Here is a 22,277-nt window from a genome sequence, read left to right on the forward strand (position 1 = left end):
TTTTGTTTATTTAGATTTGATCTAAACCTTCCAAAACCAACAGACAAAGTTCTACTCTTACGCAGAAAATCAAAGTTTTCAAGTGTCGACTTTCTTTTCCGCGATGCACACAACCACGGCCCCTCCACAAAACGCGATGTCAATCGACTTGAATATTGGCATCGTGATTGACCATGGATGGATTGATATGGCGTTTCAAAGTATGAAAAATGAGACTCAGTAACTTTTGGTCACTTTAGATTTGATCAAAAACCTACAAAACCCATAAGACAAGGCTCTACTACTCTTACACAGAAAACCAAAGCTCTCAAGTGTCGACTTTCTCTTCCGCGTTTGAGCGAAACAAAAGTCAGCTTCATTCGGAAATGGTTGCGTATTCGCGGGCATACCGTAAAATTTGTGTGTTAGTCCAATTTTCAGCTATACCCGATGTGAACGTCGGAATAATTCGGCCTGTGATCGGGCAAGCAAGGTTGACCTCGAGAGTGATTCTCAGTATGAGTACAACACATTCGCTGATCTCGGTACTACAGTGATAGCAACAAGTTCACCACGTAAATTGCTAGACTATATACCGGTATAGCCACATCGGCACTTCTGAAATATTATCTCCGCCTTGCAAGACCACCAAAAAATCAAAATATTGTTATCAAAACCAGAATTTCCCGGCCAGAGAGGGAAACAGTGTTGAAAAGTAGCCGGCCAAAATACGAAAGTAGCCGGTCAATTTGGCCGGCATCCGGCTAAAAATGAACACACTGATTGGTATCAGGATGATATGTACAGTGTATGCTAAAAAAAATGCACTGATGTGAAGGAGTTTCTTCTCCATAGCTTTACACAGTCACTTGAATCTGGGTATATGCACACATATCTTAACACTTGTGTAGATTTCAGAGATGTCAAATACATACCAGTCATATGTGATGACAGAGTCTCACTGAGACCTGTAGTAGTAACACCAGTAGCAATAGTCTCACTTGCTGGTGACATTGTCACAGACGGCGCTGATGGTACGTCGCTTTGCACACCGGTAGTAGTAACATCTGCATCACTATCCTCACTTGCTGGTGACATCGTCTCAGCAGGCACTGATGGTTCATCGCTTTGCACATCTGTAGCAGTAACAACCGCAGCACCAGCGTCACTTGCCGGTGACATTGTCACAGCAGGCACTGATGGTATGTCGTTTTGCACATCCGTAGTAGTAACATCCATGGCACTAGCCTCACTTACTGGTGTCATTCCTGTTGTCACAGTAGACACTGATGGTACATTGGACTGCACATCTGTAGTAGTAACAACCGCAGCACCAGCCTCACTTGCTGGCGACATTGGCACAGCAGACACTGATGGTACGTCATTTTGCACATCTGTGGTAGTAACGCCTGTAGCACTAGCCTCACTTGCTGGTGACATTCTCACATCAGGCACTGATGGTAAGTTGCCCTGCTCATCTGTAGTAGTAACAACCGCAGCACCAGCCTCACTTGCTGGCGACATTGGCACATCAGGCACTGATGGTAAGTTACCCTGCTCATCTGTAGAAGTAACAACCCCAGCACCATTCTCACTTGCTGGCGACATTGTCACAGCAGACACTGATGGTTCATTGCCTTGCACCACTGTTGGTGATGGCGGCCTGTCTATGTTGGTCATGTCCACATCAGTGTTGGGTTCTGAAATAGAATACAGGAGAGCGTCATTACTTGTCACAACCTTTCACTTACAATGATGATTGCATTGTACAATGCCCAACTTTTCCAACGGATGCATTGATACAACGTGAACTTGTACAACATGGTAAATACATGAAGGTGGAGCTGCATGTTGCTAACAAAGTATTTTTCAAAGCAATATTGCTCATCAAAGATGACAAGGAAACCCCCTCATACTAAATATTTTCAAATAGCAGAGACTCTTAAGTTTAGTTTGGTAGCAGTAGTTTACTTGAAGGATGCAGTATATTTGGGGTAAAAACCTCAAATTATTAATGATAACTTGACGCTATTTTCTGAAATGTAATATTTCACTTGAAAGAAGAATATATGTAGAAAGAAACAACTATTTCATTTTGCATTATCTATCCTCATTCTAAAATGGCATGGGTTGAAAGACTGACACTCAAAAAAAGTGATTAAAATCAAAATGAAATTCAAAATGTAAGAACTTTATTGCCGAACAAATAGTAGTTTTTTTATATAGCATTTAAAAAACATAATGTGAAATTTCAGAAAATTTGACCCAGCCAGAGTGGAGTTCAATTCTTTGGAAATCTTGAAATTGAGAGAAAAAAGAAGCCACGAAATTGGGTGATTTGCATACATTTGCATAAATTAACATTTCTTTATCACGCAACTTACATTTGCTTGACAAGCTGAAAGGTGAACCCCACTAATATTAATCTTGGGTTAATTAATTAAAATTAAATGAATATTTGCAAAAAAGTGATTTTTGAGCAAAATACGCTGTGTTGGGTGGAGTGCCCTCTTAATGTCCTCTTGAAAAATCTGAGTGTTATTGAACAAAGTTCATAAGTTGAAAGCATTCTTACCCTGAGACACACTGGCTTCATTCTCTTCCACCATAGCTGGCATTTCCTCCTCCTCGATCTTTATACAAATCACATTTCCTGAGAAATACAATCATTGCGATGATGTCCTCAGTAATGGAAGTAAAATCACATGAAGACATGATAACAAGTAATCAGGTACAGTGCAAAAGTGGAGAAAATGTCACAATTTGTAGCCTGACAAAATTATGGAATGATGCCCCAAGCAGCATTTCTTGATCGAGCACATGGGTATTCTAAGGATGCGATCACATATGCATGTCTTTGATTTCTAACGGACACTTATGAAAATGAAGGACACCCATGAACCAATCACAGCATCAGCTTTATCCTCACATGTAGAAATGTACCCTCATCTCATAACACTGCATCTCATGGATAATTAAACATCAATAGAATTTGCTTCCAATAGACCTGTATCTACCATGGTAATATTATATTTTATGCCCAGCAGGTTAATATGAAGAAGTAGAAAATATCAGTCAATACCAAGACTGGGCCTGTCCACTCAGAAATTCACATTTATCAACAGCTGTGATAGTAAAATCATTCCTTAGTCCATCGACCAACCACCCTATTCCGGTTTCCCCATCCCTCAAAAAACAGATATTCGCCATTCAATATTCTCTTCGCTCATATATTCTCAAGTGTATAGATTCTCACCTGAAGTGGACTGTGGGTTTGATAACACTTGTGGTGACACAGGAACAGATCGTGTTGATGTAGATGCCTGAGAGTCTGATTGCATGATTCTGGTTGTGTTCTGCCTTTTGGATATGCGCTCCCTTTTTTTCAACTTAACAGCGTGTCTCCCTTCATCAAAAGATTCAACATACTTCTTAAAGTTGAACTTGTTGTCACTCAGGGGGGTGCTTGTCGGCCTTTCATTCCTTAGTCCATCGACCAACCACCCGGAGTAACCCAGACAATTCTCCAGCATCCATCGGAATGTCTGCCCAGTGAACATTCCAAACTGCAGTCTATGCTGACCCAGCACCACAAGTTCATCCTGCCAGTCACCACCACCTCGCCGTATTTCATTCACCGCCTGCTTCCTGACAGCACCAGCAGTCTTACAGGTGTATGGTCCTTCAGTTCTTGTCATTTTCCGAGCCTCCTCAGAATGACCCATTTTCAGAGCACCACTGGACAAACGCTGAAATGCTGGCTTAGCATCCATATCTGTCAAATGAAAACCTAGTAATGTTCCTCAACATGCTTTTCATCAAGTCGTATACTTATATATAGATATATACATGATTACATGTACAGTTTCACTATTTCCATAACTGTAAAATATACACAAATAAAGTTCCCCTTTTCTCATAATGTTGTATAGAAATTGTTTTTCAAAGGATAAAGTCATAAAGACAGTTGTTTACCATAAACAACAATAGAATAATTTATTGTCTGACAGTTGACTATACCACAGCAAACACAGACTACAAATTTTCTGAACTTTTACTGGCTACATATATTAGCAATTTACCAATAAACACAACAACATTTTACATACCTGTATTGGTCTTTTACCAGTTGTTCAGGTCCAGTGAGAATGTAAGCACTTCACATACTTGAAACTCGTACTGCACACTACACAAGACAAGGAACGCAGAGATAAGAAAATCAGAATGGTGATTGTCAATATCATGGTGGCATGTAACTCTCTATGAATAATTGATGAATTTCTTCCTACAAAGGAAGAAATCAACTTCTACATTAAAATGGTCCTGTGCATGGCCTCATGAGGTAAAAATCAAACCACTTGTAAGATCTTACGGAAAGTACGAATAGTAGGGATACAAATGTAAAAACCAGGCAAACCTTTGTCTTTTAATCATGAATTCAAACACTGGGGCCACACTGGAGAAACATGTAATTATCATCATGCGTCCTGGGCCCACCATTCTGAACATGGGCAATGACTAAAACCGTCACTAAACATGTAATACCTTCCCAGTCTGGAATACCTTCCCAGTCTATAAATAAAAGAGAAGCTAAAAACCTAGTCTCGGTTTAACCAGACTGTTCTGTGGGCTCCCTTCCAGCTGTCCCTAAACAGTCTGGAGAAATTTCATTCAACAGCATCAATGACACTTGGCTGAAATTCTGTTCAATCTGGCATGCCAGAGCGAGTGTAGATACACCATATAATACATAGTCATGCCAGCGGCAAACTGACTACACAAGCATCAGTTCAATATACTTTGCCAGTAACTGGAAGTACGTGTGTAACCATCTAAATTCATTGGCACCGCCATGACTTTTTGCTTGTAAAGAAACAAATACAAAACATGCAAATATTATTTTTTAACTCCCCATTAATATAGTACCGCTGCCATTACCCAATAAATATTATTCTTCACCACGCAATTGATACAAAATATTGTTACCATCACGCAGTTTTATTGAATGAGGTCTCACACCAAGAATGCTGGGATTGAACTCACATTTAGAAAAGCGCCCTCTGTGTCAATAACTAGATATAAATTGCAAGCTTATAGACAGAAAGGTTTTCCACAATACCAGATGTTAGGCAGTGTAGTTACTATGGCAACGATAATGACGGCACAATATATCCCTTATAGAACACAATGGATTGTTATAATGGTAAATGCAAAACTTTTTGTACAAAAATTGCCATTTCTGTCAAGTTTTTGACAAAATACACAGGAAATCTATACCTTCCTGGGTCTGACAAAGTTTGTTAGAGTGTGTGCATTAGTGGGTGACCAAGTACTCTGGGGTTTGAATTTATTGTTTGTAACGTCCGTCGTTGTCCGTCGTCCGTCAACAATTACCTACTCCTGACACCTCAAGTCCAATTGCTTTGAAATTTTATATGACCTAACTGCACTTAAGTTTGTTCAAATCATGGTGAAATTTGCATATTTGTATTTTTGGGGCATTTTTGAGGCATTTTTTGGTGTTTTCGGTAAAACAATCTTCCTCTATGAAACTGCTTGTCCGATTGCTTTGAATTTTGATATACAGTTTACTTAGGGTGACTTAAGTCAGATTTGTTCAAGTCGTGGTGAAATTTGCATATTTGTATTATTAAGGCAATTTTTGTCATTTTTGGTAAAAAAAAAATCTTTAAAAATCTTCTTCAAAAGTACCTGTCAGGTAGCTTTGATATTTAATTTGTCCCTAGGGATGATCTATTTCAGATTTGTTCAAATTGTGCAGAAATATGCAAATTTGCATTTTTTAGGCAATTTTTGCCATTTTTGTCAAAAAAATGTATTTTTCAAAAAGTACTGGTCTGGTAGCTTTGAAATTTGGTATACAGGTTTCTATAGATGAACTAAGTAATATATTTGAATTTCTGATGAAATCTGTAATTTTGTATTTTTGGGGCAATTTTTGCCATTTTTGGTCAAAAAATGTTTATTTCCAAAACTGCTAATCTGATAGCTTTGAAATTCGGTATACAGGTTCCTACAGATGATATAAATGATATTTGGCGAAATTATGATGAAATCTGTAATTTTGTAATCTTGGGGCAATTTTTGCCATTTTTGGTCAAAAAATGTGTATTTCCAAAGCTACTCATCTGATAGCTTTGCAATTTAGTATAGAGGTTCCTACAGATCACCTTAATGATATTTATTGAAATTATGATGAAATCTGCAATTTTGAATTTTTGGGGCAATTTTTTTCCATTTTTGGTCAAAAAATGTGTTTCGCAAAAGCCCTTGTCTAACAGCTTTGAAATTTGGTATACAGGTTTCTATAGATAACCAAGTTATGCTTGTAGAGGGTTTCTTTCAGATTTTTTGCGCTCTCAGCCTGTTTTTTTTGCAGTATTCATGGAAAGGTCTAAATAATTGGGGCAATAATAATGAAGTGATCTTTTTATCAGTAGAGTCACAAAAAGAACATGTCAACTGGATTTTTATTATCTTAGATCACTTCCAGTGGTCATTGGTATTTTGATTCATCTTCTGTTGTTTTTAGTATGCCTTGACCGGCTAAAAACCTCATGAAATAAGCAAGATACACTCAGAAATTTGACCATGGTAATGTAATTTTTTAATATTTAAAGCTGCAAAAATAAGACCCCCTTGTCAAAAACCTTATTAAGAAGAGGTCCACTGGCTGTAACTCTTGAAATTTGTTGACCAACAAATATCTTCCTAGTCCCTCACCGTTTTCTCTGAATACTACACTGAAGGAATATGGGCTTTTACTGCTTTTGAAATCATTCCTTTGTGAAACATTTGACAATTCAAATCTTAACGGTCATTTTGATTTCTCCCCATTTTCAAAAATTGGTAATATTACAAAGGAAACAGAACATACAATGTCACAGTTGAAAACATCCACGCCTATGCATTACATTGGACTACTCTGTGCAGTTTATGTGAAGATTTCAGTGCAGATATGCACAGTATCCAGAGTTTTTACTTTTCCGCATGGGGCTGCGATTTAATGTTTTGGCAAACATTTAATGGCAGTGCAATCCTTATCTTGTTCAAAATCATATAAACAGTCCCAGCAGGTAGTTTATAACAAGTGTATGTACACACACCTAAATTAGTATATTCTCACAAACTTATTTTGGCTTGAAAGTAAAATCATCAAAAATAATGCTAAAAGATGCAGATAGTGGCGCTTTACTTTTAAAGGGAATTTTAATTATTTGGTTAAATTTTAATAGAAAATGAAACCCTGAGCAGAGGAGCATGTGGTAGAGTTTTGTAAAGATGGAAAAATATTGAAACACGGCTCAGGCTACCAGTCTTTGACTCCAGGCTACCAAATTTAGGACATGGTAGCCCATTTGGGCTACCAAGAAAAAAATGAATATCGGGCCCTGTATACACATGTGTGTGTGTATATATATAAGTGGGGCATTATAAATAATTATACACAAATTATTTCAAGTACATGTACAAAGCAATAATCCTGCATTCTTCATACAGAACTGAAAGGATTTTTTAGCTCTGAAAGGATTCTTCAGACAGAACTGATATAAATGAGAGAGCTAAAAATCCTTTCAGTTCTGTCTGAAAATTGCAGGATGCATGAAACTTAAATTCCTTTATATCTATTTGCACAAATTAGTGTCCCTCAATTTAATGACAAGTAAGTACGAATAAACATGAACAAGGAAAAGACATGTAGGGACTAAGCTCTGCATGACAGGACTGTACGTTACCAGCCACACCTAGATTGGCCAGTAACATAAAGTATGACACGGTCCTGCTCTGCAGATCTAGGAGGGTCTGTACATGAAGGTACTAGCGGAGGCCTCCATAGACAAGACTACATGGAATAACGAGGGGGGAGGTTTGTCATGAAGGTCACGAGGTCAATTATGCTACGATTAAGCAAACTCAAGTAATATTGACCTCGACCGTGATGATCATGACAATGAAACACTGCCGTTCCGTGTGTGAACTGCCACTCTTGTACTCAAAACATGTATAAGTATGTGGAGTGAAACCAAAAACCTCCCATAAATGATGTAACTGTAAAATTATGAAATTAAAGATCCCCCAACACCATTTCCAATTCGCTTCCGCAACGGCACAACTTACCATGAACATACCATAGTACGGTACATCCATGGACTGACCCAATAACCTTCTGGAAGTGTGGATTCGTGTGTTAATAGTACTAATAATATGAGCATGGCACTGGATGAATGCATGTTTCATTCCTGCCACTTACATCATGTACTATGACTGTGCCGTATCCACGTGGTACATGATCACAGCATGCATCGTCAATATACTGATACAAACAAATGTGGCGTTGACGGCGCGGCATGCATCAAACTCCAGTCTTTAACTCTTAGGCGCGGGCTTCAGTGACTGCACGAGCACCCAGTGGTCGTCATGTGGAATGGCAGCTGTTGTATGGTACACAGCCACATATCATTTGAGGTTCCAGTTATCCCAGGGTCACAGCTCTAACGATGAGGTCATGGAGGTTGAAGCGGGACCTCCATGGGTGAACTGGAGGTCAATGTTTCAACCAAAGTTTCGACAACACGCTGTTTCTGTCCTGCACAATTTTTTTTTTTCAATTACTGGGTAATTATTGATATCTCCTTCAAACACAGTACTAAAACACCATTCCTGACCGCTTTGATTTACTTTTTTGAACAAGATAAATAGAGGACAAACTTACCATTCTCTAACAATGCGTACAAGATGGCTTCGCTTTTCTTTCTAATCACAGCATAGCGTCGTAGATGATAGCGTCGTAATAATGGACGCTGATTGGTCAATTCTTTGCAAAGTCTCTCCAATCATGAATCATCATCGACGTGGGTGTGCTTTACACTTTAGACCACCTGAATGCTCTCCTCGGTTTTATGGGGCGTATTTCGTATTCATACAGCTAACAATATTAACCGCATAATCTGATAATTTGGAAATATGAACAATACTGGTAAAAGAAATGCAGTGTGTAACACAATACCATCCGTGCGTTTTACGAAAGCCCTCCGCTTCAGTGGACATGCATACCGTAAACTGCTGTGAAACTGTTACCATCTTGACTCAAAACAACAATCACTTGTTCGAAAAAACACTCGATATTTCAAGCGGCATTTGGTATGTAATCGCCAAAAAACTGCCTATCCATTCAAAGTAGGTTTAAAGCATACAATGAGGATAGTAGTAATTTCGTTCTTGAAACGAACACCAAGAAAGAGTCTACAAAAATCGAAGGCGAGTCGCAAAACCCGGACCGAGACGAGACAGGACGAGACCAAAAGACCTCCTATCTTACTGATAGAAAATTTACGTTTTTTGCACATAGGCAGCATCTGTATCAATGCCACGGGAAAAAAAATAAACCTTCATTTTATTCAATAAATAAAGCGCTCGTTCATTTTCATTTTCAGAAATTCTAAATATTCTAAAGAGTTGAGGTCAAAGAAATATTTGTGAGTGTACAGTGTGCATCGTGTATTGTTTGTTACCCTTTTTTGTTCAAAATGATGGTATAAATGCGCGCAGGGTTGTGTAAGGGACTGGTCAGTTTCTCTGGTCTGTAGGGGCCTGTGGATCCATGGGGGTCCACCCTGTTTTTGACTTTGGTGGTAGGGGGGTCACCATGTTTTTGAAATGCCCAATAGGGGGGGTCAGAGTGTTTTTGAATTACGACACGGCTAATACTTGTGTAAAATGCATTGTGCCAGCCACAAATTTGATCATTCAGTAGCATGATTCGGTGCACCCTACGGGCGCAGAACTTTAATAATAATAAGACGTATTTTTCAGAGCCCATCCTAGTGCAAAACTTTAATATAATTATCAGACATATACATATATGAGATATCTGTGTGTTTAAAATTTTTCGGCGCGCCCTTAAGGCGCATTTCTTTAAAATATAAAACATTATTATACACCTACTGCCGTAACCTATGGGAGTTTGACCGTCCAATAACTTTCCGTATTTTGTATAGTACGCGGAGTCCCGAATACGGGAGACGCGTCTCGCGTCTTTTTAGTTCCTATCTTACAACTGACATGACAACAATTTCATTAAAAGACAGAATGACTGAATGTTCAAAAAACCCAAAATTATATATATATATATATATATATATATATATATATATATATATATATATATATATATATATATATATATATATATATATATATATATATATATATATATATATATATATATATATATTTTATTATACACCTACTGCCGTTACCGATGGGAGTTTGACTGTCCAATAACTTTCCGTATTTTGTATAGTACGCGGAGTCCTGAATACGGGAGACGCGCGACGCGCAAATTTTCATGGGTTTGTGGCAATTTTATTTCAACTGTAATCGCACGCGCCGCATCCCTCAAAATTTACCATAGACTTAGTTGATACGGATGATTAATGAAGGGAGGTGTATAATAATAGGGTTATACACAAAATACGGCCCTGTATGGACTCGGGCTCAGTGAGTAACCTTTCAGAGCTCATAATTATTAGAGCTCAGGTTCACTATCAAAGTTCTACGCTGACTTTCTTCATTATTTACGCCCAGTGCAGTCTTTCATCCAGGATGGCATCAACAGGGGGATTTTCCCCTTTACCCCAAAATCAAGGGGGGAACTTCATCAGTTCATATGTTCTACTTAATCTCTAACATGTGACTCGCACCATTTCATGGGGGGCTGGTCACCCCTTGACAAATTACTAGGGGGTGCCAACATGTCAACAGAGGGGAATCTCCCCGTCGCCCTCTCTAGATGAAACACTGCCAGCGCAAGGGAACACCGAGCTTCTGATCCGCAAACTTCCATTCCAGCGTCTGGTCAGAGAAATCGCCTAGGACTTGAAGACCAATCTCCGCTTCCAGAGCTCTGCTGTCATGGCTCTCCAAGAAGCCAGCGAAGCCTACTTGGTCGGTCTCTTCAAAGACACCAACCTGTGTGCCATCCACGCCAAGCATGTCACCACTATGCCCAAGGACATCATTGCCCGCCGTATCCTGGCGAGAGTGCCTAAATGTGTGCCTTAGCCACAGTCCCTCTATCCACTGTGGCCTAGCATACACAAACCAACGGCCCTTTTTTGTATGTTTCTAATACAAGGTTACCTTTTTTGAATTCACAGTAGATATCAGTGTAGAATCTGAATCTGGCGCTTATCGCTTAGGCCAAAGTGCCGACGTCGTAGTTCGCATGTTTCAAGCTCGCCTTGAACTCAAGTTGAAAAACCTCAACAAATCTTTTTCAGTTGTTCCAATCGTTGTGCTATCTCTTGCTTTGTGCATCGATCTTTGACACTCTCAACAAACCTCAAGCTTTCTGTAGTGTTGTATATATGATATATTTACAACGCCTGGCCTGAGGGGTCATTTTGGTCTCGTCTCGTCTCGGTCCGGGTTTTGCGACTCGCTAAAATCGAATACGTGTCGATCGGCCTATACAGAGAGATCAATCATGAACACAAAAATCATTGCAAATGTTACAAGGAAATACTGTAAACTATTCATATAAGGCAACACCCACCAGATAAAATGTACGTCTCCTGACTATAGGATGATTCAGACGCAAAAGATTAACAGATTTTAAAGGAAAACGGCTATAAACTGGCTATAAACACAGAACACTGCATTCGAAAATGGCGCCCTACGCTCAGGTGATATGTCGCTGCGACCTTTGACAGTGGAAATTAATCTGCGTCGCCCGACCGGTGACAGAACATTACGTCTGCAGAATGCATCAAACTCGAGTCTTACTCTCTAAGTCTTACGGTGAGGCCTTATCAGTCGCTGGCTGCGGTGAGTAGTTGTGAGCTACAAGTTGTATGGTGCGCGTGTTTGCGGTTCCGGTTGTTCCGGGGTAACCCTGGCACAGCTCAGCAGTGGGACCCCCTTGGTGGCCAAAGGTCAATTGTTTAACTCAAAGTTTCGAGAACACATTGTTTTTGTCTTCACATTGTTTTAATTACTATGTAGTTATTGATATCGCCTTCCCACACAATACTAACACTTCCGATGACATCATTCCTGACCGGTTTGATTCTCTTTTATGAACAAACAACCACAAAATATGGGGTAACTTACCAGTCGACGATGGCTGCGCGCGCCGGTTTTCACTTCAGATGGGGTATAGGTCAGGTCAAGACATCACGGTTGACGCTGATTGGTCAATTCTTGGAAAGCCTCTCAAAACATTACCTGGATCACGGTCCGAACCTGGATGTTGCGATGCAATTAACAATTTTCATCTCTAGTATGCTCACGCTACACGCCTCTGCATCAGCTTTAACACAGGTTCACATGGCGTATGTTTTGTATTCAGGGCAATTAGCAATGATAAATGTAACGTCATAAGGGACTGGTCAGTTTCTTCGACCCCGGGGGGGCCCGATGGATTCATGGGGGTGGGTCACCCTGCTTTTGAATTTGGTATGGGGGTGGGGTCACCATGTTTTTGAAATACGGTACCGAATAGTGGAAGGGGGGTGTCAGTGTGTTTTTGAATTTCGACACGGGCTCATATTTGCCTAAAATGCATTGTGCCAGCAATGAACAAAAGTTCAGCATTCAGTTTCGTTTTTCGGTTCGTCCTTTGGGTGAGTAACTTATTATCAGACATATTTTTCAGCATGCCCTTCAGGCGCGTAACTTTAATATATCAAATATATATATATATATATATATATATATATATATATATATATATAAATATATATAATATATATATCAAATATATATATATATGATGAGTGAGTTTCGCGACTCATGAAACAACGTTGTAGAGATGAAATTGTAAAATCAATTCTCCAGCATCCCTTATATATATATATATATATATATATATATATATATATATATATATAATATATATATATATATATATATATATATATATATATATATATATATATATATATATTATATATATAACATATGTATACAATGTGCCCTCCCGGTTATCACCATAATGCACCATAATGGCTTTATGGCAACCACTTGTCAATGTTGCATTTGTAAAGGCGGAGCCTCCTTTTAAAAGGGCGCGAAGCCATGGTTGCGTTCACTGTGTAAGTGGACACCAAATAGGCAACACGCGGGAACACACTCCAGAAAATGCCACTTTTTAGTTTTTTTCCGGCCGCAACAGGGCAGAAAACTACCAAGCAGTCAGCGCGAAGCTGCTGCCGATCAAACTCTGTGGTTATAGGCTATTCAAATTCTAACGCAACTGGAAGACGATTTTTTAAGGAAATTCGAGCGTTGGTGTTGGGGAATCAATGACCGTTGGCTATTTGCACCGACCGTTAATCAAACGCTAACCTTGTATAAACTCCTTTTGCAGGATTAGCAAAAGAAGCAAAAGGTTGAGATCAGTTTGTGTAATTAGGTATAGAAATCAAACATCATACTGGCCAAGTGTTTGACTGGGAGGAGAACTCCACTAATGCGAGAACCTGGAATTGAAAATTGCGGCTTAAATGTTGACCTTGACCTGGCGTCAAAAGTCGGACGGCTATGCCAAACATAATAAGTTTTACAGTAAATGAAAGTGTCAGTCAGGCATATTTAAGGTAGAACGCACCTCGGGGACAGACATTCGGACTCTCAAACTTTTACAATTCTCTTCTGATATACTACATGTGGGGGTTCATTTTAAAGCTCTTGGTGAAAGAAAACTTTTCAACGGCTCAGTTTTTCGAAATTCGAAAATTTTTATTTTTCTCCATAGAGTTAACACTGGGATGGCGGCCATTTTGAATTTCTAATATCGGTAAATCTTGGGTAATTTGTTTCTCTAGAACCAAAATTTTTACGGTGACCCCCTATTTTTATTCTTGATTTTGAAAGAGAATGATTGAAAGATCCCTTGAGGAAAGTTAGAGCAAAAGTTTAAGTCTTTCACTTTCGAGGTGCATATTACCTTAATTGCAAACGAGATACTCTGCTTTGTTTCCGAAACAGACGGCACATGGTTACCATGCTCCCCCCATCCAAATAGAGCTGTTTATTGAGTTGCGTTTGCCAGAGTGGACAAATTAAGTTTCAGGGTAACTACTTTTTGGCTAGATGCGTTCCTTATTCAGAATAAAATAATTGATGGGGGTTGATAAAGACGTAATTAATTTGCAGTTCTCTACAGCTCGATGTCTTTTCTTACTTTCTTTTTTCACTTTTTCCGGGATCAAGAAGTGCCTTTATGTAACTATCATCGACTGACAGCCGTTCTAGATCCATAGCTGTCCTCGTGCCAGACTTTCAGATCAGCCTCAGGCTGAGTTAACAGCGGCTCAGCATAGACACTAACTTTGCAGTTTTATCAGAAAGTATCAAAGCTTTTTACATGTAGAACCAGCTATTGAGGAAACCGTCGACAGTATAGGCGCGGATGGATGTTTTGTCTAAAATGTATCAGTCTCAGTGAGACGGGATTATCACTAGAAATGTAACATTGTCGGGTCCGAACCAATATCGAAAATCGCATATCCGAAATAAGGAGAAGTGTATCAAATTGCAATATTCGATTTTGTTGCACGCATAAGACAGAACGCGTCGCACAAGAGCAACTACTTCATGCGCAATATTGCTAGTCAACACTCGTAAATATAAATTTAAAGCCGATTCCACACAAATGTTTTTCTCTTTCCAAACTAGAAAAATGCCTGGCCGCAAAATGTATCGCGCACCTCACGCAATTTAAATTTGCGAATTCGTTCACAAAATCGCAGCGGTTTATGTAAAATTAGCTTGTAAACGTCATTTCCTTGGGTCTGAAATCTGTGACAAAATGCAATTTAGACATAATTTATCATGTCTTTCTCTGATTTCCACATCGAAATATGGTTGACCTAATAAAGTGTGTGTGTGTGTGTGTGTGTGTGTGTGTGTGTGTGTGTGTTTTAATACTTTTCGGCACGCCCTTCAGAATCCGTGGCATTATTAGGCCAACCATATTTCGATGTGGAAATCAGAGAAAGACATGATAAATTATGTCTAAATTGCATTTGTCACAGATTTCAGACCCAAGGAAATGACGTTTACAAGCTAATATTACATTAACCGCTGCGATTTTGTGAACGAATTCAAAAATTTAAATTGCGCGAGGTGCGCGATACATTTGGCGGCCAGGCATCTTTCTAGTTTGGAAAGAGAAAAACATTTGTGTGGAATCGGCTTTAAATTGATGTTTACGAGTGTTGACTAGCAATATTGCGCATGAAGTAGTAGCTCTTGTGCGACGTGTTCTGTCTTATGCGTGCAAACAAAATCGAATATTGCAATTTGATACACTGCCCCTTATTTCGGATATGCGATTTCGATATTAGTTTGCACCCGACAATGTTGCATTTTTAGTGATAATCCCGTCTCACTGAAACTGATACATTTTAGACAAAACATCCATCCGCGCCTATACTGTCAACGTTTCCTCAATAGCTGGTGTCTACATGTAAAAAGCGCGCTCCTTCCTGCCCTTGTGATACTTTCTGATAAAACTGCAAAGTTAGTGTCTATGCTGAACCGCTCTTTACTCGGCTGAGGCTGATCTGAAAGTCTGGCACAAGGACAGCTATGGATCTAGAACGGCTGTCAGTCGATAATAGTTACATAAAGGCACTTCTTCAAGTTGATCCCGTGAAAAGTGAAAAAAGAAAGTAAGAAAAGATATCGAGCTGTAGAGAACTGCAAATTAATTACTGTTTATAAACCCCCATCAATTATTTTATTCTGAATAAGGAACGCATCTAGCCGAAAAGTAGGTACCCTGAAACTTTGTCCACTCTGGCAAACGCAACTCAATAACAGCTCTATTGGGATTGGGGGAGGGGGGGGAGAGAGCATGGTGACCATGTTCCGCTGTTTCGGAAACAAAGCAGAGTAACTCGTTTGTAATTAAATATGCCTGACTGAAACTTTCATTTAATGTGAAACTTATTATGTTTGGCATAGCCGTCCGACTTGCGACGCCACTTCAAGGTCAACATTAAAGCCGCAATTTTCAATCCAAGGTTCTCGCATTAGTGGAGTTCTCCTCCCAGTCAAACACTTGGCCAGTATGATATTTGATTTCTATACCATTAATTACACAAACTGATCAGATCTCAACCTTTTGGCTTCTTTTGCTAATCCTGCAAACAGAGTTTATACAAGATTAGCGTTTGATTGACAGTATGTTCAAATCGCCAATGGTCATTGATTCCCAACACCAACGCTCGAATTTCCTAAAAAATCGTCTTCCAGTCGCGTTAGAATTTGAATATAACCACAGAGCTCGATCGGCAGCAGCTTCGCGCTGACCGCTTGGCAGTTTTCTGCCCTGTTGCGGCCGGAAAAAAACTAAAAAGTGGCAGTTTCTGGAGCGTGTGCCCGCGTGTTGCCTATTTGGTGTCCACTTACACAGTGAACGCAACCACGGCTTCGCGCCCTTTTAAAAGGAGGCTCCGCCTTTACAAATGAAACATTGACAAACGAATTAACTTCCTGTTCTACACCAAATTTCGATATTCGATTTATTCCTAGCATATTGCAAAGCGATGGTCTTTACATCTTCTCACTTGTTTCGTGCGAACATTGCATATGTGCTGGATTTCGAGCTAATACGCGTTTCGTTCTCTAATATCATCATCATATATAAGCTGGCCGCGTAATGCACGGCGTTACATGTAAAATCCGATGTTGGAAATGCCAACTCCAAAACGACAATCACAGAAAGAAAAATGACGATATTTCAGAATTGCTTCTTCGATTTCGACATTCAAATTCGGTTGGCCTAATAATGCACGGATTCTTCAGGCACGTTACTTTAAAATATCAGTCGCCATTTTTCAGGCTGCAAGACTTTTCAAATATCAGACATATCTGGATGTTTAATATTTTTCGACGCAACCTTCAGGTGCGGTACTTTAATATATCAGAGATATATGTCAGAGATATCTTGATGTTTGCAAATTGAAAGTCTTTTTTGCAAAGTGTACTAATCATTATGAAATATGCAGTTCATATGAAAAGCATGAAAAATTCCTGATACTTTTCTGTTTTCTCTATGAGAATTCAGTATAAGGAAGCAACATGCACTAATATAATATATTTAATACAGTGACATACTTTAAAAAGAGAAAAATGACAAGATATCTTTCGTTCTTATTGATGCAACCATTTTCCTCTGTGTCACAGGTTTACTGTAAAAAGGTGTTTTTTCATCCTAAAATAATTAACACAAGGCAGTTTTTGTCATTATCAGTTGTGCTTTCATGGTTTCAATGTCAAAAGAATGTGCATGTACATTTGAAATATTCCCATATTAACATGTGTAAATGTCCCGATGTTTTATGGGTGTGCAATAAATTGTCGCAATATTATCATGTCTAATATTGGGTCAATTGAAAGTCCCCAAAACTTAGCTGCCAGCGCTCAACTACGATACGTATTTCAATGCGTCAAGTATGGTGTATCCTAACAAAGGACTGAGCCAAAAACGGAGCCAACCGAGCCAACGAACCCGAACGGGGCCACAAATACCTTAAATGGTTGACTCTAATACCTGACCAGGGCCAAACGGGACCAAAATGTAAAACAGCCACAAAACACAGATCCCGGAACATCAGTCACCTTAACTATTGCAGTGTCTATGATTAACTGAAACGTTAAGGGCGCCATGATTCAACACTGACCGTGAGCTTGACGTATCATTTATTTTCTGGCAGCTTACTTTCAGTTTCTGAGGTTGTTGTTTATAAAAGTGTAATGAAAATTTTAATGTTGTCACTTTTAGTTTTAAAATGATCGGTTTATTCCATTTTTCCTTCACTTGAAGCAAATCTTTTGACTCTCTTTCACATGACTTTCTGTGCAAAATCGGCTTTGTTGTTGTATGTTCTAATGTGTCGTAATCTTTCACTTTTAATGACACCCACAAATGTTGCTGTTGGGTGGCATGAATATCTGTGTAAGTATTGGATGTACCTGCATTGGTTTTGTGTGTGTTCTGGTGTCGAAAATGTTCCCTTTGTTGTATCGATGACCTTTTATGGATAATTAGAAATGTTTGAGTTCATGAGAAGAGCTTTCAAACTAAAATGTGAAAGTGGAAAGCATTTTTTAGATTTTCGATATGAATTCATCTTCCTTTTGCGTTTCATCAGAAATAAACTGTTTCTGAAGCCCAGGCAGAGCAAAAATGTTCAGCGTGTTGCTGAGTTTCTGTCTCGTGAAATGTAATGTACCCAAATACTTGTCAGTAAAATTAATTGTTAGATTCAAACGCGTGATTTTTTTAAGATTAATTCCGGCATAGCAAGCATGTATTTTGCTGTTAGTATTTTGATGTCAGTTTGATGTTTTCTGATTTAATGCTCTGCCGACTGATTCAATTGCTTCATTGTGCGGTGTACTACTGTCCATTAAACACCCACATTTTATATTACCCTTGGTCAGAACTTTGATTGATCAATTTTCTGTATAAAGTCTGTTGTATGTTTGATGTATAGTGGTTGCCTTTTTATTTGTTTACTGGACACAGATATTCATACCTGTGGTGATCACTATGTTGTTTTTTTATATTATACAGTTCTGTTGTGGTTTGATTTTGAGTCATCTGTTTACTCTGTTGTTAGATTTGTGTAGTCCTGATCGCCCAGTTGTCGCTGATATTCTCTTATGTATATCATCAGTGTCAAGAATTGCTGTTCCCCTTCCTTTATCAGTTTGCTTGTTATATTCTTGTTTTTGGATAGCATTTTCAACGTAATAAGTTCTGCGAACGTCATGATATTTTTTGTGTTCCTGATGGGGATGTTGAAAAGAGGCATTTTCCGTAGCTTCCAAAAGGTTTCCTAGTTTTGTGTTCATTGATGTATGTATGTATGTATGTATGTATGTATGTATGTATGTATGTATGTATGCATGCATGCATGCATGCATGCATGCATGCATTCTACATAATGCATCGAAGGTTTTCAGGATGTACTCGTTTGTATCATATAACAGTTGGTTTCATTTGGGATGATTAGTTGTCGGAGTGAATTTTAAGTCTTTGTTAAGCACGCCGATTTCAATGTTTGTGAATTCGTTTGTCCGGATGAGTTAAAATTTATCTTATGAATCTGAGATAATAATTTGTAACTGTGCTCAATATTGATATTCGTATATTGCGACTTTTTGTTATTTTGATCATATAATGTTTTCCCGTCTGCATTTTCTTTTGTTAGCTTTGTTATGTTTGTTGTATTTTCAGTTGTCATGTTTGATTTGTGTTGCGTGTTTTTTTTTCGGAGTTACCTTTTGTTTTGGCGACAGTTCTCTTTTAAAAGACGCGTTGGCATTAAAAAAGGCCGTTTAAAGTTTGGTTAAACAAGGCAAAAACAGGCAGTCATTTATGTTGATCAGACTGTTTATTGTTAATATTCAGAATATTGTCTTTCACCTCAGTTATTCTTAGCCGAAGTTACTTTGTTCGCATTGCATACGACTTTTGGAAGCTGGAAGTTTGAGATTGAAGTTACCAAGCTACCATGCGTAGTGACGCACGCTCGATCGACCTAGAAAGGCTGATTGTAAAATCCATCTGCATCAGTGCACCTTCTACATTTGCCGAAACAAACACACTTTCCCCGATCACAGTCCCTCCATGATCAAAGTACATTTAATAGAGGGACTGCCGAAAAGCCTGCACCCCTAACGGTGGGGGCGCTCTTCTCCATATCTGGTTTCACAAAATTAATTCCAATTCTGGTTCAGTAGTCAATCAGGGTAAAGACTGGAAATACGTTCTCGATACAGTCGATTTGGAGGACTTTTGGTCCCGTTTGGCCCCGGTCGGCTATCAGAGTCAACCATTTAAGGTATTTGTTGCCCCCATTCGGGGTCGTTGACTCCATTTTGGCTCAATCCTTTTTTACACGATCTGCAGTTCCAAACATGATCTAAATTCACAAAATGGCGCTTAATATTTCAACTTAGTACCATTCTTAATTTCTTTAGACCAAAAAGTACAGCCCTCAAAAGATTTGTTTTTACAAATTCAGGTATGCGAAAAGAGAAATCTTTCTCTTATTATTAGTAAAAATATTTAATGTTTCTGAATGAGATTTCTACAAGACTGCACTCTTCCAATGTTGTGTCTGGAATTCCTCCCAAACAAGTATTCGTTGATGGCAGTTCCCCCTAATTTACAACCATTTTCAGTATTAGATAGCGAAGCTACCGCAGTGAACTGAAATAAAACTGTTTACACTAATTAGTTTCAGCTGTAGCCGTGGCCACTTTGGTGTTGAACAAGGCTCCTTGATACAGACAAAATGTCTGCTTGTACAAAGGCAAAACTAGCTCTGTCTGAGGCTCGGGTTCACAGGCGCTCCTTTAGTCTACTAAGTAGATCGATTTCGGTTCGATTTATCGATCCCGTAGTCGATATGCCCGCCACTGCAACCTAAGTACTCACAAGGTGTGCAACACAATCACTCAAAAAACACACCACCCGATATGTCTACCATGGCCGTGCGCTCACACAAAACATTCAGAACTACACTCCATATACCTAGTTGGATCACAAATTTAACCATCTCCTCGAAAATCACGCCAAAGAGCGTGTTACTCGCGTCATCTTGAAGAAATCGGCCGTGTTTTGAGATCAAGCGGGGTGAAATGCAGCCTACAGAACGATTCTACCATATGATGTAATTTTTTCCACTGCTGATTGGCTAATCAACGGCCAAAACAAAGGTCACTGCAAGACGTCACTGGTGAAGTACAGTTGAACCAATCAGCAGTGGAAAAAATTACGTCATATGTAGAATCGTTCTGCAGGCCACATTTCTCTACGCTTGGTCTCAAAACACGGCCGATTTCTTCAAGATGACGCGAGTAACACGCTCTTTGGCGTGATTTTCGAGGAGATGGTTAAATTTGTGATCCAACTAGGTATATTGGAGTGTAGTTCTGAATGTTTTGTGTGAGCGCACGGCCAGTAGACAAATCGGGTGGTGTGTTTTTTGAGTGATTGTGTTGCACACCTTGTGAGTATTTAGGTTGCAGTGGCGGGCATATCGACTGCGGGATCGATAAATCGAGCCGAAAATCGATCTACTTAGCAGACTAACCAGCTAAGGAGCGCCTGTGCTCGGGTGGTAAATGAGAGTTTACGATTGGCACCCTCTGTTCAAGATTAAGATACAATTTAACATTACCATGCACTGGTCAATGTACAAATCTTTTTTTTTTATTTCAACTTCCCCAGACAAACTGTCTGCATGGGACATACAATGTTGTCGACTTTTCCAGCTGGCTACAGCTGAAACTAATTAGTGTGAGCAATTTTATTGCAGTTCACTGCAGAGGCTTCGCTGCCTAATACTGAAAATGGTTGTAATTTTGTTTGACTCTTTGGTTCTTTGATTACAGACAAAAAAAAACAAAAACAAAACACAAGCAAGCGACCTAGCGGCCGAAAGAAAGCCGCTGTATTATGTAGAGAATAGCTATTTGTGACACGTGTGTTGATGAAGGTGGAAATCTTTGATAGCTCATTTCAGTGGCCTGACACAAAATGGTAAAATAGCTGCAAAAATACACAATTGAAAATTCATCTAATTTGATCATATCACATCAAGATCATCCCAAAGAATATGTCAACAAATCAAAGCTACCTGACAAAGTTTTTTGAGAATCAGTTTTTAACCAAAACTGGCAAAAGTTGCACAAAAAAACAAAATTGAAGATTTCATCATAATTTCAATATATCATATTTAAATAACCCCTTTGAACCTGTATATCAAATATCAAAACTATCAGACAAGCAGTGTTTGAGAATTTTTTTTTTACCAAAAACGGCAAAAATTGCCCCAAAAATACAATATTGCAGATTTCATCATAATTTCAACATATCACATTTAGTTCATCTGTAGGAATCTGTATGCCCAAAATCAAAGCTAAAAGACGGACACTTATTGAGAAACACATTTTTGCCCCAAAAAGGCAAAATTTGCTCTAAATACAAAATTGCAGATTTCATCATTTATTCAATACATCAGAAATAAGAACCTGTGTACCAAATATCAAACGAGCAGTTTTTGAGAAACAAATTTTTTGACCAAAAGTGGTCTCAAAATACAAACTTGTAGATTTCATTATATTTTCAATATATCACATTTAGTTCATCTGTAGGAACCTGTACACCAAATACCAAAGCTATCAGACAAGTGCTGTTTGAGAAATACATTTTTGACCAAATATTGCAAAACTTGCCCCAAAATACA

General features: G+C 38.8%; 2 protein-coding genes across 4 annotated transcripts in view; both read right to left on the reverse strand.

The window, feature by feature from the left end:
- The window catches only part of LOC139119358 (uncharacterized), a 57,161-nt gene extending 48,240 nt beyond the window's left edge, over positions 1-8,921 (reverse strand). The window contains exons 1-5 of one of the 3 annotated variants that reach the window (XM_070683139.1): positions 8,714-8,921; positions 4,089-4,165; positions 3,236-3,769; positions 2,555-2,632; positions 915-1,679 (exon numbers count right to left, since the gene is read on the reverse strand). In XM_070683139.1, the coding sequence (XP_070539240.1) occupies positions 915-1,679; positions 2,555-2,632; positions 3,236-3,752 (1,360 nt within the window). In that variant the 5' untranslated portion in view covers positions 3,753-3,769; positions 4,089-4,165; positions 8,714-8,921. The remainder of the gene's footprint in view (positions 1-914; positions 1,680-2,554; positions 2,633-3,235; positions 3,770-4,088; positions 4,166-8,713) is intronic. The other 2 variants (XM_070683138.1, XM_070683140.1) reach the window with 2 other exon arrangements.
- LOC139119361 (uncharacterized) overlaps positions 1-12,135 on the reverse strand; it is a 147,707-nt gene extending 135,572 nt beyond the window's left edge. The window contains exon 1 of the mRNA XM_070683149.1: positions 12,115-12,135. The gene's annotated coding sequence lies outside the window, so the exon portion shown is untranslated. The remainder of the gene's footprint in view (positions 1-12,114) is intronic.
- Positions 12,136-22,277: the final 10,142 nt, after the last annotated feature.

This window comes from Ptychodera flava, chromosome 19 (assembly GCF_041260155.1).
Source record: "Ptychodera flava strain L36383 chromosome 19, AS_Pfla_20210202, whole genome shotgun sequence".
NCBI classification, from domain to species: Eukaryota; Metazoa; Hemichordata; class Enteropneusta; family Ptychoderidae; genus Ptychodera; species Ptychodera flava.